This window comes from Entelurus aequoreus, linkage group LG22, assembly GCF_033978785.1.
Source record: "Entelurus aequoreus isolate RoL-2023_Sb linkage group LG22, RoL_Eaeq_v1.1, whole genome shotgun sequence".
NCBI lineage: Eukaryota > Metazoa > Chordata > Actinopteri > Syngnathiformes > Syngnathidae > Entelurus > Entelurus aequoreus.
The window spans coordinates 949,348-970,833 of NC_084752.1; the positions used below are offsets into that span (position 1 = coordinate 949,348).

Below are 21,486 nucleotides of genomic sequence, written 5' to 3' on the forward strand. Positions count from 1 at the left end.
GTAGATTGTCACATCAAAACTATGAATGAACACATGTGGAGTTATGTACTTAACAAAAAAAGGTGATATAACTGAAAACATGTTTTATATTCCAGTTCCTTCAAAATAGCCACCCTTTGCTCTGATTACTGTTTTGCACACTCTTGGCATTCTCTCAATGAGCTTCAAGAGGTAGTCACCTGAAAAGGGTTTTCACTTCACAGGTGTCATAGTTTTGATGCCTTCAGTGACAATCTACAATGTAAATAGTCATGAAAATAAAGAAAACGCATTGAAATGAGAAGGTGTCCGAACTTTTGGCCTGTACTGTATGACTTACAGCTTATTTGCGCACTAATGATTACTGATGAATATTCGGCCACCAAAAAAAGACTTTGCTCACCGAAACTGGATGTTGTGATGACGTATCCACGTAATGACGTAACTCGCCCAAAGATGATGAAAAAGTCACATTCGCATTTCCGTTAAGACTCCAATCGGATTCGGACTACCTCCTTCCTGATGTGGCCCAAATCTGGTGCAAAAAGATCAGATTTGAAGCACTCTGGAGCATTTAGACTGGCAAAAAAATAATTTGATCTGTGTCTCATGGGGGCAAAAAAAGTCCGATTTGGTGTGCAGTATAAATGATGCCTGTGTGTCCCAAAAGCAGAAAGGTGAGATAAATGTAGGTTTTCATCAACAACAAAAAAAAGCAGACTTTGCTACACTTATATAAGTACACACTGGAGCTCTACCAACTAACAGTCAGTTACAGATGTGGGAGCAGTGAGTTTAATTATGTTGTTTTTCTTCAAAAATAGGCTAACCTCGCATGATGTTCTTAAAATGTGAGTGTAATGTTAGCACTGCGAGTGTTGCTAATAATTGTACCATCTGCCCCATGTTTAATGTTACGTATATCGTCCATCCATCCATTTCCTACCGCTTGTCCCGTTCGGGATCGCGGGGGGTGCTGGAGCCTATCTCGTATTATGTAAAAAATATAGAAAGTACACAATAGTGCTTCTGGGACACTCGGACGAAGGCGTGGACAAACACAGCTCATTGGCATAAAGACACACATGTTCCGAGTAGGGCTTAAAGTGTCTAATTTCAAGCGTCAATGCTAGATTTGACAATACGCAACAATGGGCCCTGAAAAAAGACTTTGTGTGACGCATAAGCGCAGGTTGAGTTGTACGCTATCTTTGCAGGACGACGATCAAGTGGGCAAAGGACAACCACTTTCCGTCGTACCGACAGGCCAAGATGGAGGACACAAAGTTTGAGGATCTGAAGGTCAAAGTGGGCTTCCCTTATCTCTACAATCACCAAGGGGACTGCGAGCATGTCGTCATCATCAGTGACGTCAGGTACAACTCACTCGCCGCGTTTCTAGTTGGGACTCTAGCAGTCACAATTCTCGTTCTTTCTATGGCTTTTTCAAAGTCTGACACAAATGTCGCAGTCACTGTTCGCAACACATCTTTTGTGGAACATTTCAGGATTTGTCCCTCTATTAAGTTTGAACGATACCTGACAGGGATGGGCATATTAATCTATAGTTAAAGGGCAACTGCACTTTTTTGGGGGGGGGATTGTGCCTATCTTTAACAAGTATTATGAGTAGGGGTGTAACGGTACGTGTATTTGTATTGAACCGTTTCGGTACGGAGGTTTCGATTCGGTTCGGAGGTGTACCGTACGAGTTTCCACACAAACATATTAAGTAGCGTAACGCACGTTGTGTAAACAATGCACACAGAGGCACAACACACGGCATGCTAGCAGCTAACGGGCTAGGATAGACTGACCATACGTCCTCTTTTCACCGGACATGTCCTCTTTTGCGGGGTTGTTTCTTAAATGCCTCAAATGTCCGGCATTTGGAGTTAGGGTTGCGTGTATTTTCAATGTACGTTCAGGGTTAAGAAGGGGTTAAAAACAAAACAAACAGCAGCATTGGTGAGGGAGGGGCAGAGACAGAGAGAGAGAGAGAGTTATGATAAACGCGCATGCGTCGCCAGGTTCTGCTTTTTATCCATAGATTTATCACATTTAATTTTGTATTATCTATAGCAGGGGTGTCAAAAGTGTGCCCCGGAGGCCATTTGCGGCCCACAGCTAATGTTTTAAAGGCCCACGGCACATTCTAAAAATACTATTCAAATAAACAAAAACGTAACAAAAGTGAAATAAAAAAGCTTAAAGGTTAAATGTAATTTAGAAAAAGTTGCAATGTTGACTAATAAAACAAAACTGTTTTTTTTCTTTCCAACTGTCATTGCTCAAAACATAATATTGAATCAAAATCAATGTTATTATGAATTATTGACCTATCCAAGGTTCCCATTACTTCACATCAAATATTACAATAAGAAAAATATTTTTGGTGGAAGATTTTGCAAATTTGGTAAACAAATAAGCCAAAAATGTATATTTTGTTGTTTTCTTACTGTACCGAAAATGAACCGAACCGTGACCTCTAAACCGAGGTACGTACCGAACCCAAATTTTTGTGTACCGTTACACCCCTATATTTACCATATTTTGATCATTTTAAGCAATACTGGAACTTATTTCCTCAGCGCATTTATTTCCGTTTGCATAGCAGCACCCTGACTTCTTGCAGCAAATGTGTTTGTACTTTCGGAAACAAACGCAAATGTTTTCTAACCATGGCAAATTTGGTAAGAGACAACGAAGACGAGTATTTTTGGACAAATGAAGATTCACAACCCTGTCTTTCTGAATGTACGGAAGATGAACTGAGGGTTATCGAAGCGAGCACGAAGGAAGGCTAAAACGTCGGAGCAGACGGAAGTGAGGTCTGCGTGACGTGACGCTGCAAAATGTAGAATTTGGAACCAAGCTATGTCGACATAAATGGAGTACTTACCCAAAATCAACTGTAAATATCCCCGGCCAGCTGGACCAAAGAGACAACTGTCCATCAAGTGAGTTACTTTAATACTGATCATGGTACATGCAGCACATCACCGTACAACTACAGTACATAGACTTTCCAGCTAGCTGTTTACAAACAAAATATTAAATGTGGGCTAATACTTTACAGATACTGTAATATGATTGTTCATGGTTTTCAGTCAGTACAGATTGGTGTCCTATCGTATTGTGTTGTGCATTACAAACTCAAAAGCCTTTCAGCTGCTGATGCAAGAAGCTAGCTTACGCAAATGTTGCAGCATGCTGCCGCAAGGCGATGTTGCTACGCTAGCAAAACAGTTCCTCCGTGTTTGCTTTTACAATAACAATGTCTCTACAGCTTGGCTATTATACAGGTTATGAAACGTAAATGAAGTATTGTTGGCGGTTTTTGAATGCATTTTTAGTTATTCAGAGGCAAAATGGATTGTTCTCATTAGCTGCATTGCTAGCCACCTACAATGAGCCGATGACTACAAGTTAGAATGCATAATAACAAAAAAACTTTTTGTGGTCTTGTGTCTCATAAGGAATGATGGGCAACATTACAAAAAAGGGCAGTTCCCCTTTAAGGATTCTGTTGATTCTACCCTACTTGATGCCAGTCTCAAATAGAGAAGTAAGGCATAGCTTTTTCTCCAAAAGCCTGGATGTGCTCTGTTACAAAGATCCACGCACAGGCTTGTTCCTAGTTTTATGAAGTCCTGCGGCGATTGAGGAGTGGCGACGGGAGCAGGAATGCGAAACCTGGAAGCTCCTAGTCACAGATCGGCACGTGGATGTATACTTCAGTCGTCTTGCATAAGGTTTGGAAATAGTTGAGCATTTCGGCAGCTATATTCACGACTACACAGCCCTCTTTAGGAACCACTCTGATTACCCTATGTAGCTAGAGGAGGGGCTAGAAAATGTGCCTCAAACATAGCCCATCTCACTTAATTCTAACTTTCATGCCGTCGAAAACAGACACGCAAACACTTTGGAAACATCTTTGGAACTTAAAACATGAACACTCCCGTGGATAATGACAGTAAAGGACCAGAAAGAAGTACTGCCATGATTGCACACGAATCGGCACGATAGGATATCAACATTGCTGCCTTTGCTAAAACAAGGAGAGCAGATGAGGTAGAATTGAAAGAGGAAGGGTGCGGGTACACTGTCTTTTTGGAAAGGCAAGGCCAGTCAGGAGAAGACAATGCACAGAGTTGGATTTGCCATGACTCTCAACTAGAGATGTCCGATAATATCGGCAAATGCTTTAAAATGTAATATCGGAAATTATTGGTATCGTTTTTTTTATTATCGGTATCGTTTTTATTTTAATTTTATTTTTTTATTAAATCAACATAAAAAACACAAGATACACTTACAATTGCACCAACCCAAAAAACCTCCCTCCCCCATTTACACTCATTCACACAAAAGGGTTGTTTCTTTCTGTTATTAATATTCTGCTTCCTACATCATATATCAATACAGTCTGCAAGGGATACAGTCCGTAAGCACACATGATTGTGCGTGCTGCTGCTCCACTTATAGTACTAACCTTTAACACTTAATTTTACTCATTTTCATGCATTACTAGTTTCTATGTAACTGTTTTTATATTGTTTTACTTTCTTTTTTATTCAAGAAAATGTTTTTAATTTATTTATCTTATTTTATTTTTTTTTTTTTAAAAGGACCTTATCTTCACCATACCTGGTTGTCCAAATTAGGCATAATAATGTGTTAATTCCACGACTGCATATATCGGTATCGGTTGATATCGGTTTTGGTAATTAAGATTTGGACAATATCGTATATCGGCAAAAAGCCATTATCGGACATCCCTTCTCTCAACCTTCTGGAAAATATTCCCCGGTGAGAGATAACCAACGTCTCTTGTCTGTCAAGGTGAAACTTGACAGAAATGAGTAGGGGTGTAACGGTACACAAACATTTTGGTTCGGTACGTACCTCGGTTTCGAGGTCACAGTTCGGTTCATTTTCGGTACAGTAAGAAAACAACAAAATATACATTTTTGGGTTATTTATTTACCAAATTTGTAAACAACCTTTTAACATTGGGAACACTATAATAATTCTGCCCACGTTAATCAACATTAAACTGCCTCAAGTTGTTGCTCAGATTAAATAAAATGACAAAACTTTTCTTCCACATATAAAAAGTGCAACATTAAACAGTTTCAAGTCAACTCATCATGCTTAATTTATTACAGCATTTGGGGAGCCTGTAGTTGATTTATTATGTAAATGTTATATTTGTATCAACATGTGATAGCAGGGACCCTGCCATTTAAAACTAGCCTGCTGCATTACTAATGATTCATGGAACTATAGCTGAAAAAATAGTACAATAGCAATAGGAGAGACTATTCATCCCTGAACACCATGGAGTTCATGTAGGCTTAATGATGCACTTACATTATTATATCAACTATCAGAGACAGAAACTCTTCATTTAACATAATGTCCTTTTTTGCTGCTTCAACACAGCTCAATCAACATAGAAAAAGGTAAAGTGAAATAACAGACAGACAAGGCTTTGCTGTCCGTAACACACACACACACACACACACACACACACACACACACACACACACACACACACACACACACACACACACACACACACACACCGCAAAATGAGCTAACGTTATGCTAAAAGCGAATTAGCCTTCACCTCAAGCCAGGACTGCGAGAGAGCTGAAGCTGCCGTTTATATTTCTAGAAGGTCAACGGGCTCATAGTGATGTTACTTGTAGTTGACTGGGAGGTGTTTATTATCATTTGGGGAGAGTCCGCTGCCTGATGCTTACCTGCTAAACGCTAAGCACTGACTACATGCGCTCTGAATACGCACTGCTGATTGGCTGTTACCGCTCTGTTTGTAACCAATCAGATGGTTGTGTGGGTGGGACAATGCTGGGTGAAGTGTAGAGGACTGACAGAAACAGAGGCAGAAGGAAGCGGAGGCGGCTACTTAATATGTTCGTGTGGAAACTCGTTCGGTACACCTCCGAACCGAAACCCCCGTACCGAAACGGTTCAATACAAATACACGTACCGTTACACCCCTAGAAATGAGTCTTAGACCGTCACCAGTACTTAGGCTCCTACCCTGGATGAGCTTGTGAAGGAAACGTTTCATTGGGATTTAGACAGTCTACATACTCAAAAGTTATTATTACTAACACACTGTTTTCGACAGAAGAATACATATAAAACATCTTAGATGCGTCTGTAGGAAACGTTGGCATCTGATTGACTACGTGATTGTGAGGGCGGCCGATCGCAATGACGTGACTAATGCAGAGGATTGTTGGACGGACCTCCGCCTAATCCGGTCGATAACGAACTTAAACATCGCATTCTGCAAGTTTTATAGGCGTAAATTGAATGTCCCCTGCCTGAAGGATCTGGCTGAACAGGAAGAGTTAGATTTCATGCTCAAAAGTAAGATGTGCAAAGACCAGTATCCAGACCATGTAGAAGAACACTGGCTAACTCTCCAAACGGCTATTCTTGAATTGGTTGTAAAAGGCGTTCACCAAGACTGGTTTGACGAGGACGACACCGTCATAACCAGTATGATAAAGAAAATGATCCATCTGATAATCGCAGAAAGAAGAAGCTCTTGAAAATCAAAGCAGAGGTGCAGGAAAATATCAGAAGAATGAAGAAGAACTGGTGGTGCATAAACGCAGATGAGCTGCAGCAATTGGTGAACCCTGTGCCTTCTTTAGCGCAACAAAAGCCATTTACGGACCAATTAGCAAGGGTCCTACCTTTTTGAGGTCAAGAGACTGTTGTGGACTCCTAATGGATCGTGCTGCCACCAACTACAGTTGGAGAGTATTTTCCAAACCTGTTCAACCACAACTCAAACAGTTGTAGAGTGTGTGGTTGACAACATTTCACACCTTCCCATCACAAAGAGTAAACCGCGACGCCCTCTCTGGCAGAATTACAGAAAGCAATTAGTGGAAGTGAAGCAGCGCCTCAGCTGTGCCAGCAGCAGCTTTGGACTTCTCATAAAAGGAGTATTTGAGAATAAGAGCCTTATGAAGCCATCGTTATCCCTACCCTGCTGTATGCAAGCCAGACAGAGACCACCTGGAAAGTTTTGAGATGTACAACCATTGCTGTCTCTGCAAGATGTTAGGCATCTGTTGGCAAGACAAACATCAGCGTCTTGGAGCAATACATATACTTGTTAAAATCATGGCCCCCACACCTTAGAAATACCATTTTTTTAACGTGAAAACAAATTAAATTAAAATAATGCCTTGTAGTCTCCAGAAGAAGTCAAAAGTCCTACGGCCGCTTTTACCGAGATTCTTAAAATTAGACATTAAACATTACAAATTCAACAGAATTGACCTCTCGTGCACACTTCCTCATTCTCCGCCAATCTGCTTTCAGGCATGGACGGTGTGTTTGAGATCATAGGAAAAATAAACATACCAAAACCACACAAACGTAAAACATTACCACCAGCAGGCGACTACAGTATGAATGGATATATTTAGTCGATTATTTGTGCACTATTGACTAGTGGTGCATCGATATGCGGCCGCCGGAAAAAAGACTTTGATCACCGAAAACAGCTCTGCCAAAACCAGACGTTGTGATGTAAACAAAACGCACGCGGTTGTATGGAGCGTAGTCACCATGTCTGCGATGTGGACCTCACTTTAATACATCCCAGATATACAGTACAGGCCAAAAGTTTGGACACACCCTCTCATTCAATGATATTCTTTATTTTCATGACTATTTACATTGTAGATTGTCACTGAAGGCATCGAAACTATGAATGAACACATGTGAAGTTATGTACTTCACAAAAAAGGTGAAATAACTGAAAACATGTTTTATATTCTAGTTCCTTCAAAATAGCCACCCTTTGCATTCTCTCAATGAGCTTCAAGAGGTAGTCACCTGAAATGGTTTTCACTACACGGGTGTCATAGTTTTGATGCCTTCAGTGACGATCTGCAATGTAAATAGTCATGTAAATTAAAAAAAACGCATTGAAATGAGAAGGTGTGTCCAAACATTTGGCCTGTCCTGTATATACCCGCCAGCCATCTACCAAAGGTGCAAATATTAAGAGGATAGTGGCGACTTTCAAGGAGAGAAAGCAGCGCAAAGCTAGTGTGACATCATGCTCGCTGCAGCTGGCTTTTCATCGTGGACATGAAGAACAGAAGTCTCTAAACAAGAGTGCAGTCTATAATAGCACCACAAAAAGATGCCAGATTTGTTGCGAGTTGTTTTTAATAAAGAAAAAATCACTGAAAGTCTAGACACTGGAAAAAAAATTCTCAACATTGTACAATAAGCAGCAACAACTAAAAATATAGCAAAACAATATAATATACAAATATACCGTATTTTTCTGACTATAAGTGGCAGTTTTTTTCATAGTTTGGCCAGGGGTGCGACTTATACTCAGGTTATGTGTGAAATGATGAACACATTAGCGTAAAATATGAAATAATATTATTGATGTCATTGACGTAAGAGACTAGACCAGGGGTGTCAAAGTCAAATGGACGGAGGGCCAAATAAAAAATTTAGCTACAAGCCGAGGGCCGGACTGTTCGAATGTTCATTGAAAAATTTTTAAATGACGCATATAGTCTAGTGAACCTAATTGAACCTACTGAAAACCTAACAAATATATTCCAATATGATCAGATAAATAAAGCAATATTTTCTTATGGCTCTGTCAGTAATCTTTAATTTTCAACAGACACAAAAGACAAATTTCCTTTATATAAAAATCCCCATAACATGAACATTAAATGAAAGAAACCGGTATTCAAGGCACCATCAGTAGCCTATATTTTCTATTTTAGCAAAAGTGGGCTAAATTTACTTCAAAGAAAAAAACAATAATAGCAATTTTCTATCATCCACTCAACTGAAATATTTTTAAAATATAATTAAATTGAAATACAATAAAATAAAGTGCAAAAATCTATAAATCAAAAACAACACTTTGTTTAAGGAGAAGTAACATGCAGTGAAAACAAATATTAAACTTTAACTTTTAAACTTGAATTGAGTAAAAACTCTAAATATGTGATTGCACAGTAATGTTCACATTAAACCCCCCTCCTCCCTCCGTGGGAGGGAGGCGAGTTGGGTGCCCGAAACCCCCCGCTGGTTTCGGCCCGCCCCTTGGCGCGCGTGGCACGGCGGGCTCCGCGACCCGACGGCTGGCCCTCGTGGCTTGACGGCGGGCGCGTCCCGACGGGCCGCGCGTAGGGGTCAAACGCAGAAGTCTCAGGGCCTCGTGGTGAGGGGGTGGCCTGCGGGTTTCGGCCCGCTTGACCCCCCCGCTCCGCTTGGCGCGCGCGGCACATGACGGGTTCCGCCACCGACGCTCGGGCTGCAGCCCGACGGTGGTGCGGGCCCGGCGGTGACGCGCGGTTTGGGGAAACAAAGCAGAAGTCTCAGGGCCTCGGGGCCGGGTTTCGGCCCGCCCCCTTGGCGCGCGTGGCACGGCGGGCTCCGCGACTGACGGCCGGGCTGCAGCCCTTCGGCCGGCAGGCGCGTCCCGGCGGGCCGCTCGCCCCCTTTCGGAACCTTGGACCGGCATCCGCTTGGTGCGTGTAAAAGATCTGCGGTCTAAAAAAAAAAAAAAAAAAAAAGATCTGCGGTCTGCGGGCCGGTTCTAATAATAAATCAAGATCATCCCAAGGGCCGTAAAAAACCTTCTCGCGGGCCGGATATGGCCCGCGGGCCTTGACTCTGACATATGTGGACTAGACGTATAAGATTTCATGGGATTTAGCCATTAGGAGTGACAGATTGTTTGGTAAACATATAGCATGTTCTATATGTTATAGTTATTTGAATGACTCTTACCATAATATGTTACGTTAACATACCAGTTGGTTATTTATGCCTCATATAACGTACACTTATTCAGCCTGTTGTTCACTATTCTTTAGACATTTTAAATTGCCTTTCAAATGTCTATTCTTGCTGTTGGCTTTTATCAAATACATTTCCCCCCAAAAATGCGACTTATACTCCAGTGCGACTTATAAATGTTTTTTTCCTTCTTTATTATGCATTTTCGGCCGGTGCGACTTATACTCCGAAAAATAAGGTAGTTTAATACTCAATAACAGATTTGTCTTAAATATACAGTACGGGCCAAACGCTTGGATACACCTTGTCGGGGCGGTATAGCTCGGTTGGTAGAGTGGCTGTGCCAGCAACTTGAGGGTTGCAGGTTCGATCCCCGCTTCCGCCATCCTAGTCACTGCTGTTGTGTCCTTGGGCAAGACACTTTACCCACCTGCTCCCAGTGCCACCCACACTGCTTTCAATGTAACTTAGATATTGGGTTTCACTATGTAAAAGCGCTTTGAGTCACTAGAGAAAAGCGCTATATAAATATAATTCACTTCACTTCACTTGTCATTCAATGTGTTTTCTTTATTTTCATGACTATTTACATTGTAGATTGTCACATCAAAACTATGAATGAACACATGTGGAGTTATGTACTTAACAAAAAAAGGTGAAAAAACTGAAAACATGTTTTATATTCTAGTTTGTTCAAAATAGCCACCCTTTGCTCTGTTTACTTTTTTGCACACTCTTGGCATTCTCTCGATGAGCTTCAAGAGGTAGTCACCTGAAAGAGTTTTCACTTCACAGGTGTCATAGTTTTGATGCCTTCAGTGACAATCGACAAGGTAAATAATCATGAAAATATAGAAAACACATTGAAATGAGAAGGTGTGTCCAAACTTTTGGCCTGTACTGTATATACTTTTTTGTGCCTTATTATACGATGACGTCATGGTGACCATGGCCTCACCGCCACAGATATATCGGCAATGTAGGGAAAAACCCTGAAGCCATTACGTGCTGAAAGCCGAAAGAAAGCGGAGTATACCGCTTTTTTTGGAGTATAAGTCGCACCGGCCGAAAATGCATAATAAAGAAGGAAAAAAAAACATATAAGTCGCACTTTTTGGGGAAATGTATTTGATAAAAGCCAACAGCAAGAATAGACATTTGAAAGGCAATTTAAAATGTCTAAAGAATAGTGAACAACAGGCTGAATAAGTGTACGTTATATGAGGCATAAATAACCAACTGCTATGTTAACGTAACATATTATGGTAAGAGTCATTCAAATAACTATAACATATAGAACATGCTATACGTTTACTGTCACTCCTAATGGCTAAATGCCATGAAATCTTATACGTCTAGTCTCTTACGTCAATGACATCAATAATATTATTTCATATTTTACGCTAATGTGTTAATCATTTCACACATAAGTATAAGTATAAGTCGCACCTCCGGCCAAACTATGAAAAAAACTGCGACTTATAGTCCAAAAAATACAGTAATCAAGCTTAATAAAACTCTGTAAAGTTAGCACCCATTCATGTAAAGCAGGCCTGGGCAATTATTTTGACTCGGGAGACCAAATTTACAGAGTTAAATGTGTCTATTTTTAGGACACTAATACAAAACCTCACAATAATGTCTGAATGCTAAAAACGTTATGACAGACCGCCTTAAAAAACGAAATCGATTTTTACATTTTCTACTGAATGAGACACTCAGAATGTACATGAAAATAAAGACTGTAGGATTTACAATATTAACTATGAAGGATAAAACACTGAATATTGACAACATATGAACGTCACAACCCCTCTCCATCCACATACCCGTATTTTCCGCACTATAAGGCGCACCTTCAACGAATGGCCTATTTTAAAACGTTGTTCATATACGAGGCGCATAGAATAGACGCTACAGTAGAGGCGGGGGTTACGTTTTGCATCCCGTAGTTGCGAGACCTGCTGTGGCTCAATATTGGTCCATATATAAGGCGCACTGTCAGCTTTTGAGAAAATTGGAGGTTTTTAGGTGCGCCTTATAGTGTGGAAAATACGGTATTTTACAATGAAGCGAAACGCAACAAAAATGCAACAAACACAGAGAAATATGAACGCCAAGGGTAAAAAAAACCCTACTACAATCTGATATATCACTTTGTTGTAAAAATCTCCTCCCGCGTCTGTCCCTGACACTCGCATTTCAGGCTGGCCGCTGAAACACTCCCCACCCACACTGCTTGGTGCCTCATCTGAGCTGCTGTGACTTACATTACCATAGTAACTAGTTACATGACCATAGTAACTAGTATATCATGTAAAAGCGCAGATTCCAACCATAGAAATACTTAGTATAGTTGAAGACTTCCGGTCATTAGAAAACATCCTAATGGCAGCTACACTTTCCATCTTAAACATCTAAAAAAATGATTTGGTAACGTCCGGCGGGCCAGATTGAAAAGCTTAACGGACCGCATTAGCCTTAATTAGCCCATGTCTGATGTAAAGGTTGCAAACATTTAGTAACAAGAACAATCTCGATGGCAGATGGACGACCATCAATTCAACACATAGTCTTCTCCAAACACAAATAATCTCCCTGCTGGAGGTAATAAACACACCCAACTGTACAGTACGTTGTTGTTTTGACTTCCTGTTTAGCAGCAAACAACTCTGCAGCGACCAAAATGGTGACTGAATGAACTCCACCTCTGGGCTTTCATGAATGTTCTGTAACGTATTTTGTGGCCGCGTGGCCTTTAAAGAAATGACGACGTGGGGAAATATCCGTAGTATGGCTGGGATACAAAAGCACCCTGTTTGGCTTATTCTTGCTCAATGAGGCGCCAGTGTGCAAGCATCACGCCACCACCAGACGCCTGAAATGTCCAATCTTTTCGCTATCGTTACGTAAGCAAAGGAGACCACACATTAAAGCGGCGCTTGAAGAAAGAAAAAGAAAAAAGAATCTGCTGACACTCTGCAGCCAATCAGAAGCTTTCATCTTGTTGTCTCCTCTACATCTGTCTGCTTCTCCATGAAAAAGCTACCTCAAACAAACCTGAATATACAAATTAATGAGGAGCTCATTGAACAAGTACATGAAGTCAAATATTTGGGCATAATTATAGACTAACAGGCCTACTGAAAGCCACTACTAGCGACCACGCAGTCTGATAGTTTATATATCAATGATGAAATCTTAACATTGCAACACATGCCAATACGGCCGGGTTAACTTAGAAAGTGACATTTTACATTTCCTGGGGAACTTCCGGTTCAAAACGCCTTTGGAGGATGACGTATGCGCGTGACGTAGCCAGTAGAACACAGGTATGGCTTCCCCATTGAAGCCAATACGAAATAGCTGTTTTCATCTCATAATTCCACAGTATTCTGGACATCTGTGTTGGTGAATCTGTTGCAATTTGTTCATTGCATTATGGAGAAAGAAGCTGAGCAAGCAAAGAAGAAAGTTGTCGGTGCGAAGCGGAGTATTTTGCGAGGGAAGTCCGCAACACAACACAGCCGGTGTTTCATTGTTTACATTCCCGAAATATGCAGTCAAGATCGAAGAACTGGGACAACAGAGACTCTTACCAGGAGGACTTTGACTTCGTTAACAGACGCAGACGCGATACCGTGAGTACGCTTCCAAACATTTGATCGCTTGCTATAACTAGCTTGAGCTAGGAGCTAGCATAACAAACACCTAGGTGTTTTTATGCGGGATTAATTTGTGGCATATTAAATATAAGCCTGGTTGTGTTGTGGCTAATAGAGTATATATATGTCTTGTGTTTATTTACTGTTGTAGTCATTCCCAGCTGAATATCAGGTCCCACCTGCGCGCTTCCAAACAATTGATTGCTTGCCCGTACGTGCGTGTCACGTACGTAACTTTGGTTAAATATATAAGCTTTATGAACCTTGGGTTAGGTGAACGGTTCTTTGGGCTGAGTGAGTGTGTGTGTTGTGCAGGTGTTTGAATTGTATTGGCGGGTTATATATACGGGATCCCGTCCATATTACCCGCTCGAGCTATAACTAGCTCGAGCTAGTAGCTAGGAGCTAGCATAACAAACACCTAGGTGTTTTTATGTGGGATTAATTTGTGGCATATTAAATATAAGCCTGGTTGTGTTGTGGCTAATAGATGTCTTGTGTTTAGTCATTCCCAGCTGAATATCAGGTCCCACCCGCCTCTCACAGCATCTTCCCTATCTGAATAGCTTCAACTCCCCACTAGTCCTTCACTTACACTTTCCTCATCCACAAATCTTTCATCCTCGCTCAAATTAATGGGGAAATTGTCGCTTTCTCGGTCCGAATCTCTCTCACTTCATGCGGCCATCATTGTAAACAATAGGGAACTTTGCGTATATGTTCAACTGACTACGTCACGCTACTTCCGGTAGGGGCAAGCCTTTTTTTATCAGATACCAAAAGTTGCGATCTTTATCGTCGTTGTTACCTTTCAGCAAAAATATGGCAATATCGCGAAATGATCAAGTATGACACATAGAATAGATCTGCTATCCCCTTTAAATAAAACAAATTAATTTCAGTAGGCCTTTAAAAGTCACATTAAGAAAATGTGTAAAACCCTGAAGGCAAACCTAGGCTGTTTTAAGATTATAAGACACTGCTTAACTCTCAGCTGTGCTTTTACTTTTATGAATGCAATGATTCTGTCACACATATCTTATGGCTTAACCACACGGTCCCAGGCACACCAGTCATCAATCAAGACCATTGAGTGTCTTTAGAACCGCGCCTTGAAAGTTCTAGACAAGAAGAGTATACCATATCATCATTGCCAAATTTTAACCAAATACAATATTTTAAGTTTTACCAATTTTATTTTGTTACACACAGTCAAACTGGTTTTTAAATGCTTGCATAACTCTGCTCCCCAATTGCTCTGCAAGGCAATTCCAAGACTGCAAAGTGGTAGCAGATCTACCACCCGAGCAACGTCAAAAGGCAACTGTTGCGTTCCATTCCGTAGGACATCTTCTGCCCAGACTGCCTTTTCAATAAAAGGACCACAACTATGGAACTCTTTACCTGACACTTTGAAAAGTAGACCTGCACTTGTCACTTTTAAAAAACAAACACAATTATGGCTAGTTGAGCAACAATCGTGTTCCCATGTTTAGTTTTTACTCATTTTTACTAATTGGTTTTTATCTAGTCTGCACTTTGTCTGTGTTATTATCATTATTGGCTTTTATCTAGTTTGCACTTTGTCTGTATTATTTCTATTATCATTATTATCGACTCTTCTTTGCCTTATTCTATTTTTTATTTTCCTACAAACCCCGTTTCCATACGAGTTGGCAAATGGTGTTAGATGTAAATATAAACGGAATACAAATCCTTTTCAAGCCATATTCAGTTGAATATGCTACAAAGACAACATATTTCATGTTCAAACTCATAAACATTTTTTTTTTGGCCAATAATCATTAACTTTATAATTTGATGGCAGCAACACGTGACAAAGAAGTTGGGAAATGTGGCAATAAATACTGATAAAGTTGAGGAATGCTCATCAAACACTTATTTGGAACATCCCACAGGTGAACAGGCTAATTGGGAACAGGTGGGTGCCATGATTGGGTATAGAAGTAGATTCAGTCATTCACAAACAAGGATGGGGCGAGGGTCACCACTTTGTCAACAAATGCCTGAGCAAATTGTTGAACAGTTTAAGAACAACCTTTCTCAAGCAGCTATTGCAAGGAATTGAGGGATTTCACCATCTACGCTCCGTAATATCATCAAAGAGAATGTGGAGAAATCACTGCACGTAAGCAGCTAAGCCCGTGACCTTCCATCCCTCAGGCTGTACTGCATCAACAAGCCACATCAGTGTGTAAAGGATATCACCACATGGCCGCAGGAACACTTCAGAAACCCACTGTCCGTAACTACAGTTGGTCGCTACATCTGTAAGTGCAAGTTAAAACTCTCCTATGCAAGGCGAAAACCGTTTATCAACAACACCCAGAAACGCCGTCGGCTTCGCTGGGCCCGAGCTCATCTAAGATGGACTGATACAAAGTGGAAAAGTGTTCTGTGGTCTGACGAGTCCACATTTCAAATTGTTTTTGGAAACTGGACGTCGTGTCCTCCGGACCAAAGAGGAAAAGAACCACCCGGATTGTTCTAGGCGCAAAGTGTAAAAGGCAGCATGTGTGATGGTATGGGGGTGTATTAGTGCCCAAGACATGGGTAACTTACACATCTGTGAAGGCACCATTAATGCTGAAAGGTACATACAGCTTTTGGAGCAACATATGTTGTTATCATGGACGCCCCTGCTTATTTCAGCAAGACAATGCCAAGCCAGGTGTTACATCAACGTGGCTTCATAGTAAAAGAGTGCGGGTACTAGACTGGCCTGCCTGTAGTCCAGACATTGAAAATGTGTGGCACCTGCAATGTGAGAAGGGAGACCCCCGGACTGTTGAACAACTTAAGCTGTACATCAAGCAAGAATGGGAAAGAATTCCACTTCAAAAATGTGTCTCCTCACTTCCCAAACCTTTACTGAGTGTTGTTAAAAGGAAAGGCCATGTAACACAGTGGTGAACATGCCCTTTCACAACTACTTTGGCACGTGTTGCAGCCATGACATTCTAAGTTCATTATTATTTGCAAAAAAAAAAATAAAGTTGAGTTTGAACATGAAATATGTTGTCTTTGTAGCATATTCAACTGAATATGATTTTAAAAATGATTTGCAAATCATTGTATTCTGTTTATATTTAGATCCAACACCATTTCCCAACTCATATGGAAACGGGGTTTGTATTTGAATGATGTTGGATCTGTGTTGTTGTTGTTGGGCACAAGTGTTGTAAATGAGCTTTGGCTACAAACACTAAGATGCATACATTGTTTCAGATGTCTATGTTGTTGTAGCTGTCCCTATTTCAAATAGACCTCTATAATCATTTGCAGGCTGACTCACAAAGACGACTGCCTGGACAGGAAGTTGTACCCGCTCTTGACGCACAAGCACCGGGTCGCGGTGCAGAAGTGCGCCGTTTGCTACACCTTCATCGCAAGGTTCGTTATTAAAAACAACAACAACACACTTTGACAAAGAACTTCACATATCACACCTGTGGTTTGCAGGTGGTGCACCACGGGCGACCAGTTCGCTCCCAGTAACCCGTGTCTGTTCTGTGACAAGTGTTTCCGCATGCTGCACTACGACAAGGACGCAAACAAGCTGGGAGACTTCCTGGCGTATCCCTACGTGGACCGCGGCGCTTTCAACTAACACGGTTTTGTCCCACAGGTGCATCTTAACTCATCCCATTTCATAAGGGATTTATTAGCTGTGATTAGCAAACCATTTTTGAACTTCAATAATATTTTCATTCATTGAGATGCACCTGTAAATGTTAATAGTTGTCTGTGGAGGGGGGGCGTGGCCTGCGGGCCTGCAGCGAGGCGGAGTGTGCCAGGACCGGCCTCGAAGTCAGCGACGGGTGTGTAGATTGTTATCTAATCACCTGTCGCTCTGGATAAGCAGCGACCGGGAGGAGAGCGAGAGCACAACGGACATTGACCAAAAGACGACTGCTGAAAAACTTGCTGTGAAGAATAAAAACTGTCTTGTAAACAATGAAACGGGCTGGCCTAGAAATGCAAATTGTGGAAGCTCTCTTCCAGCGGGTCCTCCTGACCATTTCTAGGCGAGCCCGTTTCATCGTTTACAAGACAGTTTTTATTCTTCACAAGTCTTTTAGTGCTTTTCAGCAGTCGTCTTTTGGTCAATGTTCGTCGTGCTCTCCTCCCGGTCGCTGCTTATCCAGAGCGACAGGTGATTAGATAACAAGGCCCAGGTGGGCCATCTACGCACCTGTCGCTGACTTTGAGGCCGGTCCTGGCACACCCTGCCTCGCTGCAGGCCCGCAGGCCACGCCCCCCCTCCACATTGTCATTTTGCACAAAGTTGATTTATATTTTGAAGTCTTGTAATAAAGTTTCATTTTGAAAGCCTATTGATGCCTCTTAATTATTGTCACTGAAATAAGTGTTTGGCCGCCGCTCAAAGACGCAAGTTTGTTCAAAACGTACATTTGTTTCTTACAAAGACGAAGAAGGTGTAACAAAATATATCAACTCTTTGTTGCCCAAACATCACAATTGTACTTTTTGTTCATGTCTACACCACTACCGTATTTTTCAGAGTATAAGTCGCTCCGGAGTATAAGTCGCTCCGGCCGAAAATGCATAATAAAGAAGGAAAAAAACATATAAGTCGCACTGGAGTATAAGTCGCATTTTTGGGGGAAATGTATTTGATAAAAGCCAACAGCAAGAATAGACATTTGAAAGGCAATTTAAAATGTCTAAAGAATAGTGAACAACAGGCTGAATAAGTGTACGTTATATGAGGCATAAATAACCAACTGGTATGTTAACGTAACATATTATGGTAAGAGTCATTCAAATAACTATAACATATAGAACATGCTATACGTTTACCAAACAATCTGTCACTCCTAATGGCTAAATCCCATGAAATCTTATACGTCTAGTCTCTTACGTCAATGACATCAATAATATTATTTCATATTTTACGCTAATGTGTTCATCATTTCACACACAAGTCGCTCCTGAGTATAAGTCGCACCCCCGGCCAAACTATGGAAAAAACTGCGACTTATATTCCGAAAAATACGGTACATTTGTTTCTTATAAAGACGAAGAAGGAACAACGTGTAACAAAATATATCAACTCTTTGTTGCTCAAACATCACAATTGTACTTTTTGTTCATGGGCCGTACTTATCAAGCTTCTTAGAATGACTCCTAAGAAGTCTGCTAAGAGTTGACTTAAGAGTAAATAAATTCTTTGCTGAAAGCTGCACTTAAAAGTTAGTTATCAAGCGTCTTACTCACACTTTCAGCGAAGTGTAGGACTGAATCTTAAGTGTCACACTCAGAGCTGAATTACGACATTACTATGTGCCGTAAACGCAATTTTAGGTGACGTCATTTCTGTGTCCATAGAAATGACCAATCACGGAAGGGAATCCCTTGTCTAAGAATAAAGAAATATCTTGGAAATATTGAAGTGGACAATGGGAGTGTATATTTTGACAATAAACTACAAAATAATACAAAACAAACTAGTCCCCGCCGGCACTCACGCTACCGCTCCCTCTCTTCTCTCGCCCACACACTCACTGACGTCACTCACCTCACGGCCACACACATACGCTACTCTCATAACATTTTCTTTCCAATTCATTAGTTAGGCAACTAATTTGAAACTGGTGTGGGTGGCTCTATATATACTAGCCCACTGCAGACACATGCAGAAATTAACAAGGAATCGAAAAGTATTAAATCTGTGACAAAAATAATATCCGCTCTGTCTAAACGATACCGTTTGATCAGCTGCTCGTCATCAAAAAAAAACAACATTGTTCCGTTCCCTGAACGTTGGCGCACGTCTCTCTCGCCTCAGTGCCATCCCCTGCTGGCAACTCCTAACCACTTAAGACACCTCTGAAGGTCTCTTAAATATCGTGGAGAGTAGGAGTGATTCTTAGACTTAAGAACGTTGATAAAAAGCTTTTATTCTTAAGTTTGAGAGTAGGACTAAATTTCGCAAATTCTCAGGACTTAAGTGTAAAATGGCACTCTAAGAAGCTTGATAAGTACGGCCCCTGCACTGCAGCACTAAGCTAGTTTACTTCCTAGTTGACATGTATTTATTTCACCTACATTCATACAGGGTGCGGCAACTAAGAACAGATTTTCATTTGCAATGCTGACCTTGCAATAAGGCAGCATTTGACAGAGATGTTGTGCGATGATGATCTCTCATCAAAAACACTACCAAAATGGTTGTAATTCATTAAAGCAGAGTAATTTAGCAAGTAGCTCCGAGTACTACTGTCTACTTTTAAAGTCTGTGCGGTAGTCATCCCTCGCCAAATAGCGCTTCACGTACATTTGGGGAGGATATTTTCACATTTTTAAAGCATATTCTAAAAACAAATTAAATGCATTTTCAAGCATAAACATGGCTGAACTAAAAATGTTAATAATACAGCAGTATTGGTCATTAGAGGAGACCACGGAATGGTGCAGCTTTACTATTGTAGGAGCCTAAATGCTGTTTAAGTTCATTTACATTTTATGGAAGGTACTTTATGTTTATTCAGCCAAAATGGGACTATTTACTTTATTTGCATGCTTAGAATAATTATAAGGTACACTTTATTTGTAATTATTACATTTGTCGACGTAAATGTTTAATTGCGTATATGCACTGCAAAAAGTGACATCTAAGTAAGATGAAATATGTCAAATAAGGGTGATATTTGCTTATTTTCTGTCTGATAAGATCATTCTTCTCACTAAGCAGATTTGATGTTAGAGTGTTTTACTTGTTTGAAGTGTTTTGCTCCTAAATGATGTCAGTAAGATATTACAGCTTGTTGCTGAGATTTGATGAGCTATATTGAGTAAAACATGCTTGAAACTAGAATATCAACTGTTGTGTCATCAACACTCACAAGTAGAAAACTACTTTTTTAAAGTCATCATTTTAATTTCTTACTTCAAGCATGAAGAAAAGAATCATGATGCTAAGCGCATATCATTATGTCAAGATAATGGCACTAGCATTTACTTCATTTAAGAATATTTCTCAACATATTGAGCAAAAAGGTCTCTTTTTTTTTTTCTACCAAGAAAAGTGCACTTGTTATTAGTGAGAATATACTTATTTTAAGATATTTTTGAGTTCATTGAGGTTAGCTAATTTGACTTGTTTTGTTAAGTCTTGACAAGCCAAATTTTCTTGTTCTATTGGCAGATAATTTTGCTTAGTTCAAATAAAATACCCCTCATTTTTGTATTTTTTTGTTGTTGTTTTTGAACACTGACTTTTTGCAGTGTGGCTGCTGCCAGCTCATTATTAAGAAAAAATTACCGACAGGAAGGCGAGAAACACTTTTTATTTCAACAGACTCGCACCGTACCTGGCGTCGAAACTGAAGACCGATTGCACGATTCCTATATTCACAATAAAAGCGCTGCTTAATCCTGCCTGCGCTAACAAAATAGGACGGTGTGCACAAGCTAGCAAGCTACAGAGTTTACCGCCAATGTATTTCTTGTAAAGTGTATAAAAAGGAGTATGGAAGCTGGACAAATAAGATGGCAAAAAGCAAGCACTTTCATGTGGTGTTGGACAGAAAGGAGGACTTTTATTCTCCTCCATTCGAAAATGTGGACGTTATCATCACTACTGTCTGATTCCTATCAATGCTAGTCATCAGAATCAGGTAGTAGGGGTGTAACGGTACACAAAAATTTCAGTTCAGTACGTACCTCGGTTTAGAGGTCACGGTTCGGTTCATTTTCGGTACAGTAAGAAAACAACAAAATATACATTTTTGGGTTATTTATTTACCAAATTTGCAAAATCTTCCACCAAAAAATATTTTTCTTAGTGTAATATTTGATGTGAAGTAATGGGAACCTTGGATAGGTCAATAATTCATAATAACATTGATTTTGATTCAATATTATGTTTTGAGCAATGACAGTTTGAAAGAAAAAAAAACCAGCTTTGTTTTATTAGTCAACATTGCAACTTTTTCTAAATTACATTTAA

General features: G+C 40.4%; 2 protein-coding genes across 4 annotated transcripts in view; one reads left to right on the forward strand and one right to left on the reverse strand.

The window, feature by feature from the left end:
- LOC133639560 (snRNA-activating protein complex subunit 3-like) overlaps positions 1–17,261 on the forward strand; it is a 27,396-nt gene extending 10,135 nt beyond the window's left edge. The window contains exons 7-9 of the mRNA XM_062032966.1: positions 1,197–1,355; positions 16,797–16,904; positions 16,974–17,261. Of these exons, the coding sequence (XP_061888950.1) occupies positions 1,197–1,355; positions 16,797–16,904; positions 16,974–17,121 (415 nt within the window). The 3' untranslated portion in view covers positions 17,122–17,261. The remainder of the gene's footprint in view (positions 1–1,196; positions 1,356–16,796; positions 16,905–16,973) is intronic.
- The window catches only part of LOC133639557 (tetratricopeptide repeat protein 39B-like), a 53,221-nt gene that overhangs the window by 30,584 nt on the left and 1,151 nt on the right, over positions 1–21,486 (reverse strand). For 2 of the 3 annotated variants that reach the window (XM_062032958.1, XM_062032955.1), the window contains exon 1: positions 383–515. The exons of the other annotated variant lie outside the window; for it this stretch is intronic. The gene's annotated coding sequence lies outside the window, so the exon portion shown is untranslated. Of the gene's footprint in view, positions 1–382; positions 516–21,486 lie in introns of those variants that run through there. 3 annotated transcript variants of the gene reach the window in all.